Source organism: Acomys minous, assembly GCF_964271855.1.
Source record: "Acomys minous genome assembly, chromosome: 12".
Lineage (NCBI taxonomy): Eukaryota > Metazoa > Chordata > Mammalia > Rodentia > Muridae > Acomys > Acomys minous.
The window spans coordinates 89,651,429-89,670,816 of record NC_140493.1 but is presented as its reverse complement, the minus strand read 5'-3'; the positions used below and the strand labels follow the sequence as shown (position 1 = coordinate 89,670,816).

Below are 19,388 nucleotides of genomic sequence, written 5' to 3'. Positions count from 1 at the left end.
CATCTCTCCTAATGGAGCAAAGGGTAGAAGGAGGAGGGGGATAGAGAGAGAACAACCGGTCCCCTCGCTTCCCCTCTTTTCTCTCTGGAGCAGATGTGGGGTGTGTGTGTGTGTGTTTCGGGGGGATGTCTGCATACTGGACCAGACGTAGAGAAAAGAGTAGTATGCCAGGATTAAGAGGTTTTGAGGTGGGGAACACCCTGAGTGAGGAAGGGCAGGACCCTCATACTATATCCAGAAGCTAATTGATGGCATAGAGAAGGGACACACACACACACATACACACACACACACACACACACACACAGGCGCGCGCGCACACACACACATATAAAAAAAAAGACTAGATGGCACTAATGTGAGAGAGAGGACGAAGGGAGGGAGGGAAGGAGGGCGGGCGAGAGGGAGAAGAGAAGTGTGGGGACAGACTACATACCAGCCTCTGCCTGCATCTCATTCTGAGCTACCCAAACTCCAGGCAGCCTGGACTCCAGGGATCTGAGAGCTGCAGCATGGGCACCAGGGCAGCGGTCACGGCCACGCCCTCTCTTGTTTGGGGGCTTCTGAGTTACTGTTTCTTGTGTAGCTGGGCTCTGAGGAGCCAAAGGCCCTTGCGTTCACTGCCTCCGCTTCCCCCGCAAGGCAAGCCAGGATCTGGGACCGTGTGGAGGCCCCCAAAGGGGGCTGAAGCAGCCCTGGCTTTTCTCTACTCTGGAGATGTCCAACAGCTGTCGGGAGCTAACTGCAGTGAGAGTTACGAAGTCCTCGGGGCGGAAGGCAGAGCGGGCATGCCCCCAGTCCTCCAGAGAGCGGCGGGGACCCTGGCCCAGGCCGCCAATTTCCTCAACATGCTCCTACAAGCCAATGACATCCGGGAGTCAAGCGTGGAGGAGGACGTGGAGTGGTATCAGGCCCTTGTGCGCAGCGTGGCAGAGGGGGACCCAAAAGCCTACAGGGCTCTGCTGACCTTTAACCCTCCACCAGGGGCCAGCCACCTTCGGCTGGCCCTGCAGGCCACTCGGATGGGGGATGAGACCATCCTTCAGGACCTGTCTGGGAACACGGTACAGGAAGAGAATCCAGAAGAAGACCCGGATGGCCCCGACCTGCAGAAGCGCGTACTGACCAATGACCTAAGGAGTCTCGACAGTCCCAAGTGGCCACGGGCAGATGGATACGTGGGGGACATACGGCAGGTGAAGCTGTCTCCTCCTTTCCTGGAATGTCATGACGGCCGGCTCCGTCCTGGCTGGCTAGTCACAGTCTCCGCCACCTTCTATGGACTCAAGCCGGACCTCACCCCAGAGGTCAGGTAAGTGGGTCTGGGAAGGAGCTGATGGGCTTGTGAGGATGAGGAGGACACAAGTCTACTGTGCTATGTATAGGGCACTTGGCAAGAACATGTGTGTGTCTAGGGGGCACAGATGTGTGTGTGTGTGTGTGTGTGTGTGTGTGTGTGTGTGTGTGTGTGTGTGTTTGTCTTCGTTTCACTTTGTTTTGTAAAAAGACAGTTTCTCACGTCGCCAAGGCTGACCTGTAATCCTGATCTTCCTGCCTCCCCTCTCCAAGTGCTAGGATTACAGGGGTGTGCCTGTGGATCTGTTGATGTTATTTATATGTTAAGCATAATGAGTATGTCTGTGAGCATGCACACATGCAGTTAGGTCCGCATGCATCTGTACATGGGCGGGTGGGGGGGTGGGTGCAGATGGGTGAGTACAGGAAAGGACAGGACTTGGTTCTCAGGTCTGAGAGAGAGACTGCAGAGGTAGGAGAGAACTTGTTGACAGTAATAAGCCATGTTCCTGGCTTCTCAGAGGAACCACGTGGACTTTAAGAGGCTTCCCAGGAGAAGAAAACATTCCTGGACAGGGGCTTGGAACCAACGCCCTCTCTTCCTGTCCAGGAGTTGTCTCAGTCCCCAGTGTCATTGCCAATGACCAGGCTCTTGGTCGAGCAGGCCCCGTTATCCTGTATGCTGCCCCCAGTAACTTGTGATACTCCTCAGAGAAGTAACTGTGCCTTCAGCTACGGTAAAGGGCCCAGTGCCCATGGGGAGCGGGCGGCAAAGGAGCACAGCACGGCCAGGCATGCAGCTCTCTGTCCCTATGCGTTGTTCCTAGCTGGGCTCCCCTCCTGTAAGCAGGAATCCTGGCTCCTGGCCAGAGCTCTCCCAATTCAGTCCCAACAGGGTTTAATCCACTCCAGGGCTCCTTTGCTGCGATTAGTTCAGACCTGGCTTGGGCAGAGTAAAAGGGGTGGTAGATAGCTGAACTGCACATGTTATGTGTGTAGATGCTATAGGCAAGTGTGAAGAATCCCTTCCTAGTGATCATCGGAGCCCTGGCTCCTGCGTGTTTTGACAGGCCTTTCCCCACTACCCACTGATGAAAAGCAGAAAAGCCTAAGATGCCGAAGAGTGGAGAAGTGGGGAAGGAAACCTAGTGGGAGGGGGACTGTTGCCATAGAGACCGAGTTAATGTCACTGGAGATCTGCATTGTGTGTGTGCCCTTCCGGCCCTGGGCTAAAGTGTGCAAAGACCGCACTGCCCCATAATCTAGTGATTGCCTCAGCATCCTCACTGTGCCCCTAACTGCTCATTCGCTGCCCTAGGGGGCAGGTGCAGATGGACATCGACCTCCAAAGCGTGGACATCAATCAGTGCGCAAGCGGTCCGGGCTGGTACTCTAACACACACCTGTGTGATCTCAACAGCACTCAGGCAAGGAGGATGCGTCCACAGAGTCCCTTTTCCCATCACTGCCCCTACCCAGCTCCGGTGAACAGCTGACAAAAGCCACCCTGACATCTTGGGGTTGGCAGAGGTGGAATAGCAGGCTTTTGTAAAGGGGGGAGGGGGCAGTGTACAGCCTACTCTATCTATACCTTCCACTCCCCGCCCCCAAAGCTACTTCTTGTGCCTGTGAGACCTCAGTGGACCTCCCTGTTTGCCCTCCACTCTGGTACTCGGCACCCCAGGATTCCCCTTTAGGGAAACTTCTGAGCTTTCCCTAAGCCACATGCTTCACATTGGCACAGCTCTGAGCGCCTCGTGGGAGAGAGGACGCTCCTTGGGTATTCACCGAAGTAAACAGAACTGCTGGTAGGTGTAAGAGGGGTCTAGCCAAAGCTTGAACCGGTCTGGGACTGGCAAGGGTGACAAACTCCAAGCCACGCGCAGGATCAATGCCCTTTCGCGGATATCTGTTCTCAGCCACTGACCTCAGCCATGTCCTTAGCTTCCCTGCCCATCTCTGAGGCCAAGGGCTGTCCCCTTGCTGAACAAACAGCCATAGGAGGGAGCAGAATAAAGAGGTGGCCTTGGCATGCCACCAGCATGGCCTTAGGCTGAGGAAAGTAGTCCCGTGTTAAAGCCACATAGGTCCCGATGGGCATCTTTTTTTTTTTTTTTTTTTTGGTTTTTTGAGACAGGGTTTCTCTGTGTAGCCTTGGCTGTCCTGGACTCACTTTGTAGACCAAGCTGGCCTCGAACTCACAGCGATCTATCTGCCTCTGCCTCCCGAGCGCTGGGACTAAAGGGGTGCGCCACCACGCCCGGCTATGGGGGTCTTTTTAACTCACCTGTCTTAGTTAGGGTTACTGCTGTACATGAACATGTTACCATGAACAAAAGACCCGGAGGAGGAAAGGGTTTGGTTCATTCACAGCTTCATATAACTGTGTTCGTCATCGAAAGCAGTGAGAACAGGAACCTGGAGGCAGGAGCTGACGCAGAGGCCGTGAAGGGGTGCTGCTTGCTGGCTTGGTCACCGTGACTTGCTCAGCCTGCTTCCTTCCTTTTTTCTTTTTGGTTTTACAAGACAGGGTTTCTCTGTGTAGTCTTGGCCTCGAACTCACAGAGATCCACCTGCCTCTGCCTCCCCAGTGTTAGGATTAAAGGCGTGCGCCGCCATGCCTGGCTAGCCTGCTTTCTTATAACACCCAGAACCACCAGCCCAGGGATGGTTCTTCCATATCAATCAGTAATGTAAAAAATGCCCAACAGCTGGACTTTTTTTTTTCTTTTTTGGTTTTTTTGGGCAGGCTTTCTCTGTGTATGTAGTCTTGGCTGTCCTGGACTTGTTTTTTTGTAGACCAGGCTGGTCTCGAAGTCACAGCAATCCACCTGCCTCTGCTTCCCAACTGTTAGGATTAAAGGCATGCGCCACCATGCCTGGCTAAACAGCTGGATCTTATGAAGCCATTTTTCTCATTTGGGGCTCCCTTCACCCCTGAAAACTCTAGCTTATGTCAAGATGACATAAAACTAGCCATCATAGCTGGGCGGTGCGGGGATTAAAGGTGTGTACCAGCCTTTAATCCCAGCACCCGGGAGGCAGAGGCCGGCGGATCTCTGTAAGTTCGAGGCCAGCCTGGTCTACAGAGTGAGTTCCAGGACAGCCAAGGCTACACAGAGAAACCCTGTCTCTCTCTCTCTCTCTCTCTCTCTCTCTCTCTCTCTCTCTCTCACACACACACACACACACACACACACACACACACACCTAGCCATCACACCACCTGTGTGCCAAGTGGGGCGGAACCCTTTGAAGCAGGTATAGGTACACAAGGTAGGACTGGGCCCTGAGTTTTAGCTTCACCTCCCCCAGTACCCCTAGCCCTAGCAACAGCTAGGCACCAGGAAATGGGACACTAGGCTTCTGTTCCTGCCAGTCTGAATAAAAAGTTATGCATCCTGTGCTCTTTTCTTGGATACTCCTTGAAAAGACTTAACAGCAGGGAGTGGGGAAGTTTCCCCGAGGGGAGGGGGGCGGGGCAAGAAGCAGGGAAAGCTTCCGGTGAAATCCCCTAATGTAAACCCAGAAGCCATGCATGGAGGGGGCTCTTCCCAGCAGGGAGCGCTTCCCAAGAAAAACATCATGCAAACAGAAGTCATCTGTCACCCCACCCCCACAGTGTGTCCCTCTGGAGAGTCGGGGTTTTGTCCTTGGCCGCTATCTCTGCCGCTGCCGACCTGGATTCTACGGGACTAGTGGTTCTGGGGGTACGTAAGCGTGGAGTGGGCTAAGCAGAGGTTTTGCAAGCCAAGGTAAGTTGGGATGGAACATCTATAGAAGAAAGGTAGGTTGAAGGTGACCCTGGGAGGGAGGTGGGGTGGGGGGTGGGGAGGTGGGGGGAGTGGGGGCGTTCAACAGCAGAAAGTCACGGGGAGGGGTTGGGCATGGTGGTGCATGCCTGTAGACTCAGGACTTGGAAGGCTGAGGCAGGAGGATTGCCATGAATTCAAGGCCAGTTTGGGCTACATACTGAGATCCTGTCTTAAGAGAAAAGCAGGAGTCAGGGGTGGGGGGAGGAGAAAAGAAAAGAGACAGAGAGATCAGCAGGGCTGTTTGTAGGCATGTGCCTTCTGAGAATAAACCCAAACATGCAGGTCTGAGATGGTAGCCTCCGAGTGAGCCTCAACCCGGCAGCAGCTCTTCCTGTTACCCTGTCCTGTTACCCCTACATGGGGTAACTCACTTTTACTCCTGGGGCATAAGCTACAGAAGAGCCTTTAGCTCTCAGGACCCAAGTCCAGAACCTCAGAAGTCTCTAGGCAAGCTCCCCTCCTCACTCCCATCCTGTTCTTTGCAGGGTTAGAGGAGAGTACAACCCAGACCGCTGGGCAAATCGGGTCCCCACGAGGCAGCTTAGGGAAGCTGCTGCGGTGCCAGCCGTGTCCTGAAGGCTGCACCAGCTGTCTGGATGCCACACCGTGCCTGGTGGAGGAGGCCCTGGCGCTGAGGACGGCAGTGTTGGCATGCCAGGCCTGCTGCATGCTGGCTGTCTTCCTGAGTATGCTGGTCGCCTACCATTGCCGCAGGAGCAAGGCAAGGGAGGCCCCACATCTCTCTTCTGTGCCGGCACCCAACCCATCTCAGCTTGAGAGCTAAGTCCTGGGAGAGTGGGTGTCCGCCTTGCTTTTCTGCACCTGAATGTGTGACACTAGGCAATGACTCTGCAACGTGAAGGCACTGTGTTTGATTCAACAAATACCAGTTGAATGCCTACTCAGAGCCAACCACTACATAAGCACTGTGCAAGAGAAGGAATCTGGGTCCCCCATGCCATGGAGGAAGCAATGAGACAAGGGCAAGGATGGAGGTGGCTGTCGGGTGCTGCAGGAGCCCAGAGGGGATGGCATTGGAGAGAGTTTCTAGAAAATGTTATACCAGAGTCTGGCTTTTATAGGGAAAAGAAGGGATCTTATTCTAGATCAAAGTGCAGTCTGAACCCAAGGCTTGGAGGAATGCCAGAGGCCCTTTCTAACTCCAGCCACCTTTGCTGTGAGCCCAGCCTGGCCCTTGGGGTGAGACGGGAGGCTGTGCACAGAGGGTGGAGCTAGTGCTGGAGCGGGAAGCCCAGGACCAGAGCTAGCCTCCGGACAGGCCTAGGCTGTGCTTGATGCTCTCATTACCTTTTCCCCCTGGGCTCACAGAGGATCCGGGCATCTGGAATCTTCCTGCTGGAAACCATCCTTTTTGGATCCTTACTTCTCTACTTTCCCGTGAGTCTGTACCCGGTAGCTGGCCTTACTTCTCCGTATCCCCCACCCCCAAAACTGTCACCGTCCTCCAGAATCCTTTGCTGCTTTCTTAGGAAGGTTTGGAGACTTTATATTCCCCCTACCAAGCCGGGTGTGGTGGCGCACGCCTTTAATCCCAGCATCGGGAGGCAAAGGCAGGAAGATCACTGTGAGTTCAAGGCCAGCCTGGTCTATAAAGGGAGTCCAGGACAGCCAAGGCTACACAGAGAGACCCTGTCTCGAAAAAGAAAAAGAAGAAAGAAAAAAAGAAAGAAAGAAAGAAAAAAGAAAAAGAAATAAATAAATTCCCCCTACCTATTCTCAGAAACAGCAGGCTGGCCTAGTGAGCTCTGGAGCCAGAGACCCAGGCTTAAAAGAGTTCTCTGACCTGCTGTGTGGTTTAGGACCAGGCGCCTACCCTTCCCAATACTTAAGCTGCAACTCTGCAAAAGGGCAGCGTGAGGCCTCCGCTGTAGAGATGCCGGGAGCATTGGTCATATGACGCGGATCTAGCGTGGAGGGAAACGCACAGCGGAGAGCAGCTGTTTCTGTCCCCTTGCCACCAGGTGTTCATTCTTTACTTCAAGCCCAGCGTGTTCCGCTGCATCGCTCTGCGCTGGGTCCGGCTGCTGGGCTTTGCCGTCGTCTATGGGACCATTACACTGAAGCTTCACAGGTAGGGCCCTGACTTACCGCCATCACTGCTCCGCTCCCCGCCCCCAGGCCACCCAGTTCATTCACACGGAGGCGGGGAGGGGGGGTGTTTCAAAGTCAGACCTTCTCCCGTACCCCACAACCAGCCACGATCTCTCAGCCTTTCCTGCTCCATGTACCTTACTCCCCTCAGGGTGCTCCAGCTGTTTCTGTCTCGAACTGCCCAGCGGGCCCCGCACCCAAGCAGCGGGCAGCTGCTGCGGCGTCTAGGGCAGCTCCTGCTACTGGTATTGGGTTTCCTGGTTGTGTGGACAGCCGGCGTCTTGGAGTCAGGCATGCAGGACACACCTCTGGTGACCCGAGGCCACACTCCCACTGGCCGCCACTTCTCCCTCTGTCACCATGACCACTGGGACTACATCATGGTTGTGGGTGAGCTGCTTCTGCTGAGTCCAGCTTCGGCTGGCTTCTGATTGGTCACCTCCAGGGTGTTCTTGCACTAGTGCCCCTGTGTCTGGGCTGCTCAGCACCCTTGGTTTTGGAGAGGGTCAGCGGGCTGCTGAGGTAGTAAGGTCTCTCTCTCTCTCTCTCTCTCTCTCTCTCTCTCTCTCTCTCTCTCTCTCTCCCCCCCCCCCCTCTCTCTCTCTCTCTCTCCCCCTTTCTCCACAGCGGAAATGCTGCTGCTCTGTTCAGGCAGCTTCCTCTGCTATGCCACCCGGGCTGTCCCCTCAGCCTTCCATGAACCTCGCTACATGAGCATCGCCCTGCATAACGAGCTGCTTCTCTCCACTGCCTTCCACACAGCCCGGTAAGGACTAACCCTCCTTCCTCAGACTCCTCCCACCCTGCCAATGCCTCTCGCCTCCAGGGGAGGGGATCCAGCTAACAATGATCCTCGAGATGCTGCTCTGCCCAACAGGACTCCATATATAACCTTCCTATACCCAACACCCTATATTTTGTTCAAGAGAGATACCCAGGGCTGGAGAGATGGCTCAGAGTTTAAGAACACCGGCTGCTCTTCCAAAGGTCCAGAGTCCAATTGCCAGAACCACGTGGTGGCTCACAACCATCTATAATGAGATCTGGTGCCCTCTTCTGGTGTACATGCAGGCAAAACACTGTGTATATATCATAAATAATAAATCTTGAAAGAGAGAGAGAGAGAGAGAGAGAGAGAGAGAGAGAGAGAGAGAGAGAGAGAGAGAGGAGAGAGAGAGAGAGACCCAATCCACAAGAAGAGGAAGTGTGTCTAATTCCTAATTCCATGTCTCAGTCTTAAGTGGTTTTTTTCCCCCTCAAGCCCTCACTCCCTCGTTATTCCTTAACCTTCAGAGCAGCAGGCTCTCTGTGTGGTTGTGGGGACCTGGGCCTGTGGTAGAGGAAGAAGCAGGCCACAGGGTGACCCTAGCAGGGTCCGGAGCACAGCTCTATAACCAGGTGGACAGCGGCAGTGGGGTAAAATTACCTAGGAAGACTCCTTAGCCGAGGAAACCTTGAGATTACACCTGTAATCCCGAGAGGGATGGAAGGGTACCTTGCTGGTGAGTACCAGGCTGGGCCTGGGGTGGAGAGCTAGTGAGGCGAGGCAGGCAGGCAGCTCCCCCCTCCCTCCTCCAGCCCCACCCCCACTGCACTGATGGCTGCCCCCACTGCACTGATGGCTGCCCCCCACTGCACTGATGGCTTCTCCCCACTGTCCTAATGGCTGCCCACTGCCCTGATGGCTGCCCCCCACTGCACTGATGGCTTCTCCTCACTGCACTGATGGCTGACCCCCACTGCCCTGATGGCTGCCCCCCACTGCACTGATGGCTGCCCCCTACCACACTGATGGCTGCCCCCTACCACACTGATGGCTGCCCCCCACCGCACTGATGGCTGTCCACACTGCCCTGATGGCTGCCCCCCACTGCACTGATGGCTGCCCCCCACTGCACTGATGGCTTCTCCCCACTGTCCTAATGGCTGCCCACTGCCCTGATGGCTGCCCCCCACTGCACTGATGGCTGCCCCCCACTGCACTGATGGCTGCCCCCCACTGCACTGATGGCTTCTCCCCACTGTCCTAATGGCTGCCCACTGCCCTGATGGCTGCCCCCCACTGCACTGATGGCTGCCCCCCACTGCACTGATGGCTTCTCCCCACTGTCCTAATGGCTGCCCACTGCCCTGATGGCTGCCCCCCACTGCACTGATGGCTTCTCCTCACTGCACTGATGGCTGCCCACTGCCCTGATGGCTGCCCCCCACTGCACTGATGGCTTCTCCTCACTGCACTGATGGCTGACCCCCACTGCCCTGATGGCTGACCCCCACTGCACTGATGGCTGCCCCCTACCACACTGATGGCTGCCCCCCACTGCACTGATGGCTGCCCCCCACTGCACTGATGGCTGGCCCCCACCGCACTGATGGCTGTCCGCACTGCACTGATGGCTGCCCCCACTGCACTGATGGCTGCCCCCCACTGCACTGATGGCTGCCCCCCACTGCACTGATGGCTTCTCCTCACTGCACTGATGGCTGACCCCCACTGCCCTGATGGCTGACCCCCACTGCACTGATGGCTGGCCCCCACCGCACTGATGGCTGTCCGCACTGCACTGATGGCTGCCCCCACTGCCCTGATGGCTGCCCCCCACTGCCCTGATGGCTGCCCCCACTGCCCTGATGGCTGCCCCCCACTGCACTGATGGCTTCTCCCCACTGCACTGATGGCTTCTCCCCACTGCCCTGATGGCTGCCCCCCACCACACTGATGGTCACCCTGTCCCCTCTGGCCCTCAGGTTTGTGCTAGTTCCTTCCCTGCACCCAGACTGGACCCTTCTCCTCTTCTTCCTCCACACGCACAGTACAGTCACGGCCACACTGGCTCTGATCTTCATCCCGAAGGTAAGGTCTGTCCCCTACTGCATGAGGTAGGCCCGCCCGCTCAGCATCCTCTCCATAACAGGAAGAGCAATGAGCAACCAGGCAAGGACTTGGTAGGAAGAGGGAGCTAGTCCCTGCTTCCAGTTCCCATGCAAGCGTAAAGCTAGGGACAGAGGGAGATTAGTTGTTGTTCTTGCTGCTTTGGTTTGGTTGGTTGGTTGATTTTTTGTTTGTTTGTTTGTTTTTGTTTTTGAGACAGGGTCTCTCTGTGTAGCCTTGGCTGTCCTGGACTTGCTTTGTAGACCAGGCTGGCCTTGAACTCACAGCGATCCACCTGCCTCTGCCTCCCAAGTGCTGGGATTAAAGGCGTGCGCCACCACACCCGGCTGGTTGGTTGATTTTTTGAGACAAGGTTTCTCTGTGTAGCCCTGGCTGTCTTGGAACTCACTCTGTAGACCAGGCTAGCCTCAAACTCACAGAGATCCCCCTGCCTCTGCCTTCAAAGTGCTGGGATTAAAGACATGTGCCAACATGCCTGGTATCCTTTTTTAAATTTTATTTTGTTTTTTATTTATTTATTTATTTTTATTTTATTTATTTCTCTGTGTGTGTGAGTGTGGTGTGTGTGTGTGTGTGTGTGTGTGTGTGTGTGTGTGTGTGTGTGTGTTTATGGTATCCTTTTAATCCATCTGGTAGACTCTAAAGATGTGGGGAGCAGTTCAGAGAGGTGGGTTGGAGAGCGGAGGGCCACGCCTAAGGGACACTGTGCCTGTGTCACTGCTGAGGAAGAATGACAGCGAGTTAAGTTCCCTGAAGCCTTGGTTTCCAAACCAGAGAAGGAGTAGGGTTGCAGCCTCCTGAGGCGAAGGCAGAGCAGGTGAGGGAACGAGTGGACAGGACACCACGGTGTCTCCTGTCCCCTCCATCTGTCTCGGCCAGTTCTGGAAGCCAGGGGCGCCTCCCCGGGAGGAGATCTTGGAGGAAGTGTATGAGGATGAGCTGGACCTGCAGCGCTCAGGCTCCTACCTCAACAGCAGCATCGCCTCAGCCTGGAGCGAGCGCAGCCTGGACCCAGGGGATATTCGGGTAGGTCTCCCTCTCCCACCGCAGTTCCTTTGATATCAATTTCTTTGTTTGGTTGGCTTGGATTTTCAAGACAGGGTTTCTTTTGTTGTTGATTTGTTTTTTGTTTGTTTGTTTGTTTGTTTTTGTTTTTGTTTTTCCAGACAGGATTTCTCTGTGTAGCTTTGGCTGTCCTGGACTCACTTTGTAGTCCAGGCTGGCCTCGAACTCACAGTGATCTGTCTTGCCTCTGCATCCCGAGTGCTGGGATTAAAGGCATAAGCCACCATGCCTGGCTCAAGACAGGGTTTCTTTTATTTTATTTTTCTTTTCTTTTTTGTTTTTCGAGACAGGGTTTCTTTGTGTAGCCTTGGCTGTCCTGGACTCACTTTGTAGACCAGGCTGTCCTCGAACTCACAGAGATCCACCTGCCTCTGCCTCCTGAGTGCTGGGATTAAAGATGTGTACCACCACGCCTGGCCTAAGACAGGGTTTCTTATGTTTAACAGAGCCCTGGCTATCCTAAACTTGCTATGTAGCCCAGGCTGGCCTCAAATTCAGAGATGGTATTCAATACAATGGTATTGAAACAAGTCCCCAAAACCCAAATGCCCAGTCTCTTAAGGCCCAGGGCCAGCCAAGAGTTCACTCTTAACCCCCCATGTTATCATGGGGTGGGGACAGACTAGCCAAGTTGAATGGCTGCTGGCCTCTAAACATCAGCTGTGGGGGCTAGGAAGTTTCGGCAAAGAGCAGCCTCCAGGATCCCCTTTCTTTCACTAGAATCAGGAGACCATGTGATCTCATAAACCCAAGGCAAAGAAACCATCTTTGGGAAGCCACCCAGCAGCCTCTGCAGGTCTCCCTACGGCTTCCTCATCCTCTGCGTCCTGCCTAATCTGCCTTTGTGCTCCACAGCCATGCCACCTCTGCCCCTCACTTTTTAGGACACAGACCAATCCTTTACCCTTGTGCCGGCTTTGGGGAGAAAGTCAGAGCGTGAGAGTGTTTCATTGACACTGACATGTAACACCTCCTAGAATGTTCTAAGGAAGTGAACACTGGTCACATAGAAGATGTAGGGGCCCCAGGAGATGGTGGCACAGGCCTTTAATCCCAGTGCTTGAGAAGCAAAGGCAAGCGGATCTCTGAGTTCGAGGCCAGCCTGGTCTGTAGAGTAAGTTCCAGGACAGCCAGGGCTACACAGAGAAACCCTGTCTCAGAAACAAACAAACAAATAAACAAACAAAGATACAAAGGCACAGAGAGGTCAATAAGATAGCTTTGAGGGATGGAGAGATGGCTTAGAGGTTAAGAGCACTGTCTGTTCTTCCTAAAAGTCCTGAGTTCAATTCCCAGCAACCACTTGGTGCCTCAGAACCATCCATAGTGAGATCTGGTGCCCTCTTCTGGCATACAGACACACAGGCAGGGAAAATACTGTATAAATAATAAATAAATCTTTTAAAAAATAGCTTTGAAGCCGGGCCTAGTGGTGCACGCCTTTAATCCCAGCACTCGGGAGGCAGAGGCAGGTGGATCTTTGTGAGTTCAAGGCCAGCCTAGTCTACAAAGCGAGTCCAGGACAGCCAAGGCTACACAGAGAAACCTTGTCTCAAAAACAACAAAACAAACAAACAAACAAACAAACAAAAAAGCTTTGAAGCCAGGTGTTGGTAGTGCATGCCTTTGATCCCAGCACTTGAGAGGCAGAGGCAGAGGCAGGTGGATCTCTGTGAGTTCAAGGCCAGCCTGATCTACAGATCGAGTCCAGGACAGCCAAGGCTACACAGAGAAACCCTGTCTCAAAAAACCAAAAAACAAACAAACAAACAAAAAAAACACAAACCTTTGAGATACACATGGGTCTCATACCCAGTCCAGCCTCCCAATGCTAGTCCATTTCCCATGAGATCACAGGGCCCCCAAAGAAGTGAGGGCTCTCTAAACCCTCAGGGCTGCCTGGAACCAGCTCAGAACCAGCTTGGCTCTGGCCTTGAGGAACAGAGTCATGACTTCTGAATTTTAGAAACAAGAAAGGGACACAGCTCGTTGGAGAGGTGATTCCTCCAGAAAAACAAAAACAAAAACAAAAACAAAAAAACAGTTTAAACAAGGGCCGAGGAGGAGAGCAGCATGTTGGTGAGGGAAGTGGGGGGCTCAGCTGTCTCAGAGGTGACTCTGCTGCTTTCCCCCTTCCCCCCACTTCCTTGTAGGATGAATTAAAGAAGCTGTACGCCCAGCTAGAGGTCCGAAAGACCAAGGAGATGACTGCTAACAACCCCCACCTGCCCAAGAAGCGGGCCAGCTCACGCCAGGGCCTGGGCCGCTCTTTCATAAGGTACCTGGCTGAGTTCCCAGAGGCCCTGGCTAGGCAACACTCTCGAGACTCAGGCTCTGCAGGCCGCAGCAGCCTGCCAGGCTCTTCTCGAAGGAGGCTCCTCAGCTCCAGCCTTCAAGAAACTGAGAAGCCGCCAGCCCTGCGCAAGACCCGCAGCACCTATGACCACCACAGGGAACACACCACACCTCCCCTTGAATCCACGCTGAGGAGGACCCTGTCCAGGAAGTCCTCGCCAGCAGAGATCCAAGAGTCAGTAGAGGAGCCCCCTGCCCTGGCCTTCAAGTCGGCCAGTGTTCACAACCTGACAGTGGAAGAGAGGCTCCCTAGGGCCAGGCCTGTTTCCCTACAGAAGTCACTCAGTGTCGTGGCTGGCTCCAGGGAAAGAGCCCTGCTTGTGGCCAGTCAGGCCTACCTGGAGGAAACCTACAGGCAGGCAAAAGAGAGAGAGGAGAGAAAGAAGGCTGAGGCAGCCATGGTGAGCCCTGTGCGGAGGCCATCGACCAGGAGGCTGGAGCGGCCTCTAAGGGCTCCTCTGTCAGCCCCACCTTCCCCTGCCAAGAGCAGCAGCGTGGACAGCTCTCATACCCTTGGGAGGCCTCCTGAGGAGGCTGGGAGAAGGCTGCCTCACCCTCCCATCCGGCACCAGGTCTCCACGCCCATCTTGGCCCTGTCCGGGGCCTGTCTGGGTGAGGCAAGAATGCTGGCTCCCACCCCAACCCCTACACTGGCTCCCACCCCAACCCCTACACTGGCTCCCGTTCTGTTGCCAGCCCTGGCCCCGACTCCCACCCCTGTCCTGGCACCAGTCCCAAAGCCCCCCCAGAGCCCCACCCTTCTCACTTTCATCTGCCCCTGGGAGAACGCAGAACTGCCAGGCAAGAAAGAAAATGTGGTCCAGGAAAGCCCCACAGGGCCAGAGCGAAGCAGCCACTCACCTGCCTCAGCTCGTACCAAGATCTGGAGGGCCCTCTCTGTGGCAGTGGAGAAAAGAGGGACAGGGGAGAGTGAGACGCTCACAGAGGGTGGTCACGTCCAGGGGGAAGCCGACAATATGGAGGAGGACAAGGCCAAGGTCTTCTCAAAATCCCACAGCCTCAAGACTCCTCTGCAGCAGGGCTCCGTGCGCAGCCTGGGCCTGGCCATCAAAGCTCTGACCCGGTCCAGGAGCAGCTACAAAGAGAAGGAAGGTGGAGAGGGCGGCCCTGAGACTGGGAAGGGAAAGCCTACAGACACAAGCGCGGGGGCACCACCCCGATCTCCCAGGCTAGGCCGACCCAAAGCAGTGAGCAAACAGGCTGCCCTCACCCCCTGTGAGGATGAGGAGACCCTCCAGAACCAACAGAATGCTCACACCAGTAGAATGCTCCATGTTGGTCAGAAGGAAGGGAGCAGAGAGCAAGAAGAGAGAAACAAGAGAGCACCCCAGGGTGTCGGGGAGCGGAAAGCTGAGAAAACTGGCAAAACCGCGCTTGCCACACTGAGGCAAGTTTTCGGAGACAAGAATGCTGAACAAGCAAAGGAATGTCCTGTGGGACACCAAGAGGTGTCCAACAGTGCCCTCCAACCCCTAGGCAGTGCTGACCACAGGGTGGCAGAGGTATGCCCCTGGGAAGTAACTGAATCAGGAATGTGCCAGCCAGAGAGTACCAACAAGACCAAAATGTCCTCCTTGGAGGGGACAGAAGGCAGCTTCGAGAAGAAGCAGACAACAAGACAAGTTCCAAGTAGCTCCTGGGAAAGGAGGGAGAAAGTCTTGGAGGAATCAGAGCCTGAAGGTGAGGGGGCAATTACTCGAAAAAAGCCAGAGAGGCTGGTCCGGAGCCAGGAGGTGCTGTGCCCTTGGGAAAGTGCCGACCCTGGAGGTCTGTCTCCTCACTTGGCCCATCAGGACTCTGACAGGACCCAAGGCAGATTTGTGGTGGGCAGTACAGAAGTGAGGGACGGGGGAAAGCATCCAGAAGCTCCTCCACGCGATGTCGTCAAGGCAGAGCTGTGCCCGTGGGAGATGAGTGATGTCGGTGAGGGGACGGGGACACCGACAGTACAGACACTCCCTGAGGAAAGGCCGAAATCCCCCAAGAAGGCAACGTTCTGGAGAGAACAGAATCTAGGTAGAGACCTAGTGTCTCTTTGTCCATGGGAAAGCACCGATTTTCGGGGTCCCTCAGCAGTCTCACTTCCGGACCCAGGAAGCTCAGGGAGTTTTGGCAGTGTCAAGGCAGAGGTATGCCCATGGGAGGCAGGAGATATATCTCATGATAAGAAAGCTGAGGTCTGTCCCTGGGAGCTGGGTGATGAGCAAGCAGGGACGGAAATACTGAATCAGGGGGCAGATGGGAAATCTCTCCCAGGAAAGGAGACCTCTACCTCCAGAAAGGGATGCTCCATAGGGACCGGGGAGCAAACTGTGAGGGCAACGCCCACAACCCGTCAAGGGCAGGAGTCAGTGTGCCCCTGGGAGGACGCAGTTCCTGGGCAGACCATCTCCTATCCGGGCGACTCCTCATCCAAGGCTGCTGGGAAATCCCCAAGCAATGGGGGCAGCCAGGCACTGCAAGTGTGTCCTTCGGACGTGCTCAAACCAGAGGAAAAGCAGGCAATGCCTTCAACAGCAGAAATCTGTCCCTGGGAAGTAGGCGGAAGAACAGATACCAGGACATCAGAACACATCCCAGAAGAAGAAGACTTCCAGGAAGATGAGAAAATACCCCAAAAAGCGAGAATCCAAGCATGGGAAAAGGCTGAGGGGCAGATCCAAAAGCAGGAAGCAGTCTGCCCCTGGGAGAGCATGGACCGTGGTAGCGCCCCACAAAAAGACACAGAGAAACCCCAAGCCGCTCTCCAGAGGCAAGGCAGTATGGGAAGCAAAGCTGATGAGATTTGCCCGTGGGACGTGGAGGAAACCCTGACAGCTGAGAAGGCCAAGATCTGTCCCTGGGAAGTAGGTGCTGCAGAGGAAAAGATTGTGGTAGCTGAAGAAGCCTCGGGGACCGCTTCAAATGATACGGGCGAGACTTCTGTAGCTTCTGGACCCAGCCAGAGAGCTGCTCCTGCTCCAAAGAAGCCAGAGGGGCCAGGCCTGGAGGAAGAGGTTGTCTGTCCCTGGGACAGCTTCAGCCCAGGGGACTCCTCGCAGCGGCCAGACACTCCACACACTGAGAAATTGAAAGAAGGACTCCGGAACCTGGACCGTGGGAGTTCCAGGCCAATAGAGGTGTGTCCCTGGGAAGTGGAGGAAGTTCCTACCAGTGAAAAAGCCAAGATCTGTCCCTGGGAAGTGAATGAAGAAAGCGCGGCTAAAGGACTGGAGCAAGAGACGGGGAGTGAGCCAGCAGAGCCAGCAGAGCAAAGGAGGAAGACTCTGGAAAAGGCGGGACCCCACTTCCAAGAAGAAGGCACATCCAAAGGGGACGCAAAGCTCCATCAGGAACAGGAAGAGGAAGCTATCTGTCCTTGGAAAGCTAAGGACTCTGCTCAGGTCTCCAAGGTCTCAGACTTGCCCAGCAGCAGCAGTGGTCGAGCAGGAGAGGGACAGTCCTCAGAAGCAAGTGACGGGGCAACAGAGAAGGGAAACCTGAGACAAGACCTGAAAACACGTTCTCTCCCAGAATACGCACCCCAGGAGAAAGCTCTAGCTTTAAAATCACAGTTCCCCGCTGACGAGGGAGGAGCAAGCGAGAAACAGCAGTCTGTCTGTCTGCCGGAAAGCCTGGTTTCAGCAGGCTCCTCCTCCCACTCACACAGCCAGTGCACAGACCAACCTAGCACCAGCACCCTGACACCGGTCAGTGCTGGGGATGGGGTGGCTGAGGTGTACCCAGGGGATGCTCCTGATCCGAATAAACCTGACAATGACACCAAGGTTGAGATCTGTCCCTGGAAGGAGACTGGGAGAGTTATGGAGCCGGAGGCATCAAGACAAGAGGAAAAGGAGAAATCTCAAAAAGAAAAAGAAAAGGCCCCTGAAGAGCCAGAAGGCAAAGGTGTGGCCATCCAGGAAACACCACAGGCGGGCAACTCTGGGAGGCAGGAAGCTATGTGTCCCGGGGAGAGTCAGGACTTTGGGGTGCAAGCGGCCACAGGTGCTTCTAGTGGGAGCAAAGGCGATTCTGAGAAAGTGAGCTGTGTCGAGACCAGGGTGGCAAAACTGTGTCCCTGGGAAGTGGAAGAGGTCCCCTCTGCTAAGGAAGTGGGGGTCTGCCCTTCGGAAACAAGGCCAGGAGGATGTGGGGAGGGGCCACTGGACCGAGGGCAGAATGGAGAGTCACACGGGGCTGGAGGGGCAGCAGAGGCAGACTGCCCCTCGGAAGGCGCAGTGTTAGCAGGGCTCTTTCCCCAGACAGACACTCTGGACACAGAGCACCCCAAGATCAGCCCCCATGGAGTGGGCAGCCCAGGGAAAAGGCTAGCGGAAGTCTGTCAATGGGAAGTCACAGACCCAGAAGGAAATAAAACCAAGGGCACCATGGCGGACATCTGTCCATGGGAAGACGCTAGAGCCGGACCTGATGACTCTAACCTCCAGGCTTTACCAACAGCCCAGAGAGTCGTCCCTGCTGCCCCTGAGAAATCACTTTGCCTCTCAGTACACAGACCTCTGGAGGGCTTTCTGTCAGAGAGCAAGAGCGCCCACCCGGAAGGGAGCAAGCTAGCCGGTGCTTTCCCTCTGGGAGGTGTCAAGGAACAAGACCCTTCGGGACTTGAGTCTGGAGCTGAACCAGCTCCAGAACCAAGTCTTGAAAAACCAGAGGCTCCGAAGATTTTGTCCCTAATCGAAGGCCAAGGACAAATGGCTTGTGAAGCTGAAGCTGAGGAACAAAGCCCCCCGCCTGCCTATCCCTGGGACTGTGAATGACAGCACCACCTCCCATGTCCCAGTGTCCCCAAAGAGCTGATTCAAAGACACTTGGCTACTGAACAAGGAACTGTACAGGAAGGGTGCAGAAGGCGATGGTGGTGGCGCACGCCTTCAATCCCAGCACTCGGGAGGCAGAGGCAGGCAGATCTGTGAGTCCGAGGCCAGACTAGTCTACAAAGCGAGTCCAGGACAGCCAAGGCCACACAGAGAAACCCTGTCTTCTTGCCTCTGAGGCCACCTACACTCATGTGCACATAGCCCCACATAGTCCGACAGACAGATAGGCAGATACATACACAATTAAAAAGAAATATTTGAAAGAGGAAAGAAGCCGGGCGTGGTGGCGCACGCCTTTAATCCCAGCACTCGGGAGGCAGAGGCAGGCGGATCGCTATGAGTTCGAGGCCAGCCTGGTCTACAAAGTGAGTCCAGGACAGCTAAGGCTACACAGAAAAACCCTGTCTCAAAAAACCAAAAAATAAAAAAAATAAAAGAGGAAAGATAAGCAGAGCATGGTGGAGCACGCCTTTAATCCCAGCACTTCGGAGGCAGAAGCAGGCAGATCGATGTGAGTTCGAGGCCAGCCTGGTCTACAAAGCGAGCCCAGGATAGCCAAGGCTAACACAGAGAAACCTTGTCTCAAAAAAACCAAACCGGGGGTGGGGGGTGGGGAGAGGAAAGATAAATCAGAGGTAGAAAAAGACAAAATTTGTGCCTGGAAAACATCTCACAGCCCTAGACCTGGTCCTTCTCCCCCCCGCCCCCCGCCACGTCCCTTTCTCCAACACATGGCCCATGGGGCCCAGGCTGGGCTAAAACTCAATATGGAGCTGAGGCTGACCTTAACCTGCTGGTTTTTTCCTGCATCCACTTCCTGAGTTCCAGGATTACAGGTGTGCATCACCATCCCCCATTTCCTCCGTGGTGGCAAATGAACCTAGAGCTTCCTACGTTCTAGGCAAGCACTCTGACACCTGAACCATATCCCCAGGCAGCCTTTGCCTCTCTGTGGGTATGTGCGGTACTGGGAACCGAACCCCAGTCTTCAGGAACACTAGGCAAGCACTC

General features: G+C 55.0%; 1 protein-coding gene across 1 annotated transcript; it reads left to right on the top strand.

Moving 5' to 3' along the window:
- Positions 1-512: 512 nt before the first annotated feature.
- GPR179 (G protein-coupled receptor 179) lies at positions 513-18,813 on the top strand (the record flags this gene model as incomplete). Its single annotated transcript, XM_084751059.1, has 11 exons — positions 513-1,312; positions 2,615-2,723; positions 4,919-5,006; positions 5,597-5,832; positions 6,441-6,509; positions 7,094-7,203; positions 7,375-7,613; positions 7,851-7,989; positions 9,972-10,077; positions 10,996-11,142; positions 13,335-18,813. The coding sequence occupies 11 exons, from the start codon at positions 513-515 to the stop codon at positions 18,315-18,317; spliced, it is 7,026 nt and encodes a 2,341-aa protein (XP_084607185.1). The 3' UTR covers positions 18,318-18,813.
- Between the last annotated feature and the right edge of the window lie 575 nt (positions 18,814-19,388).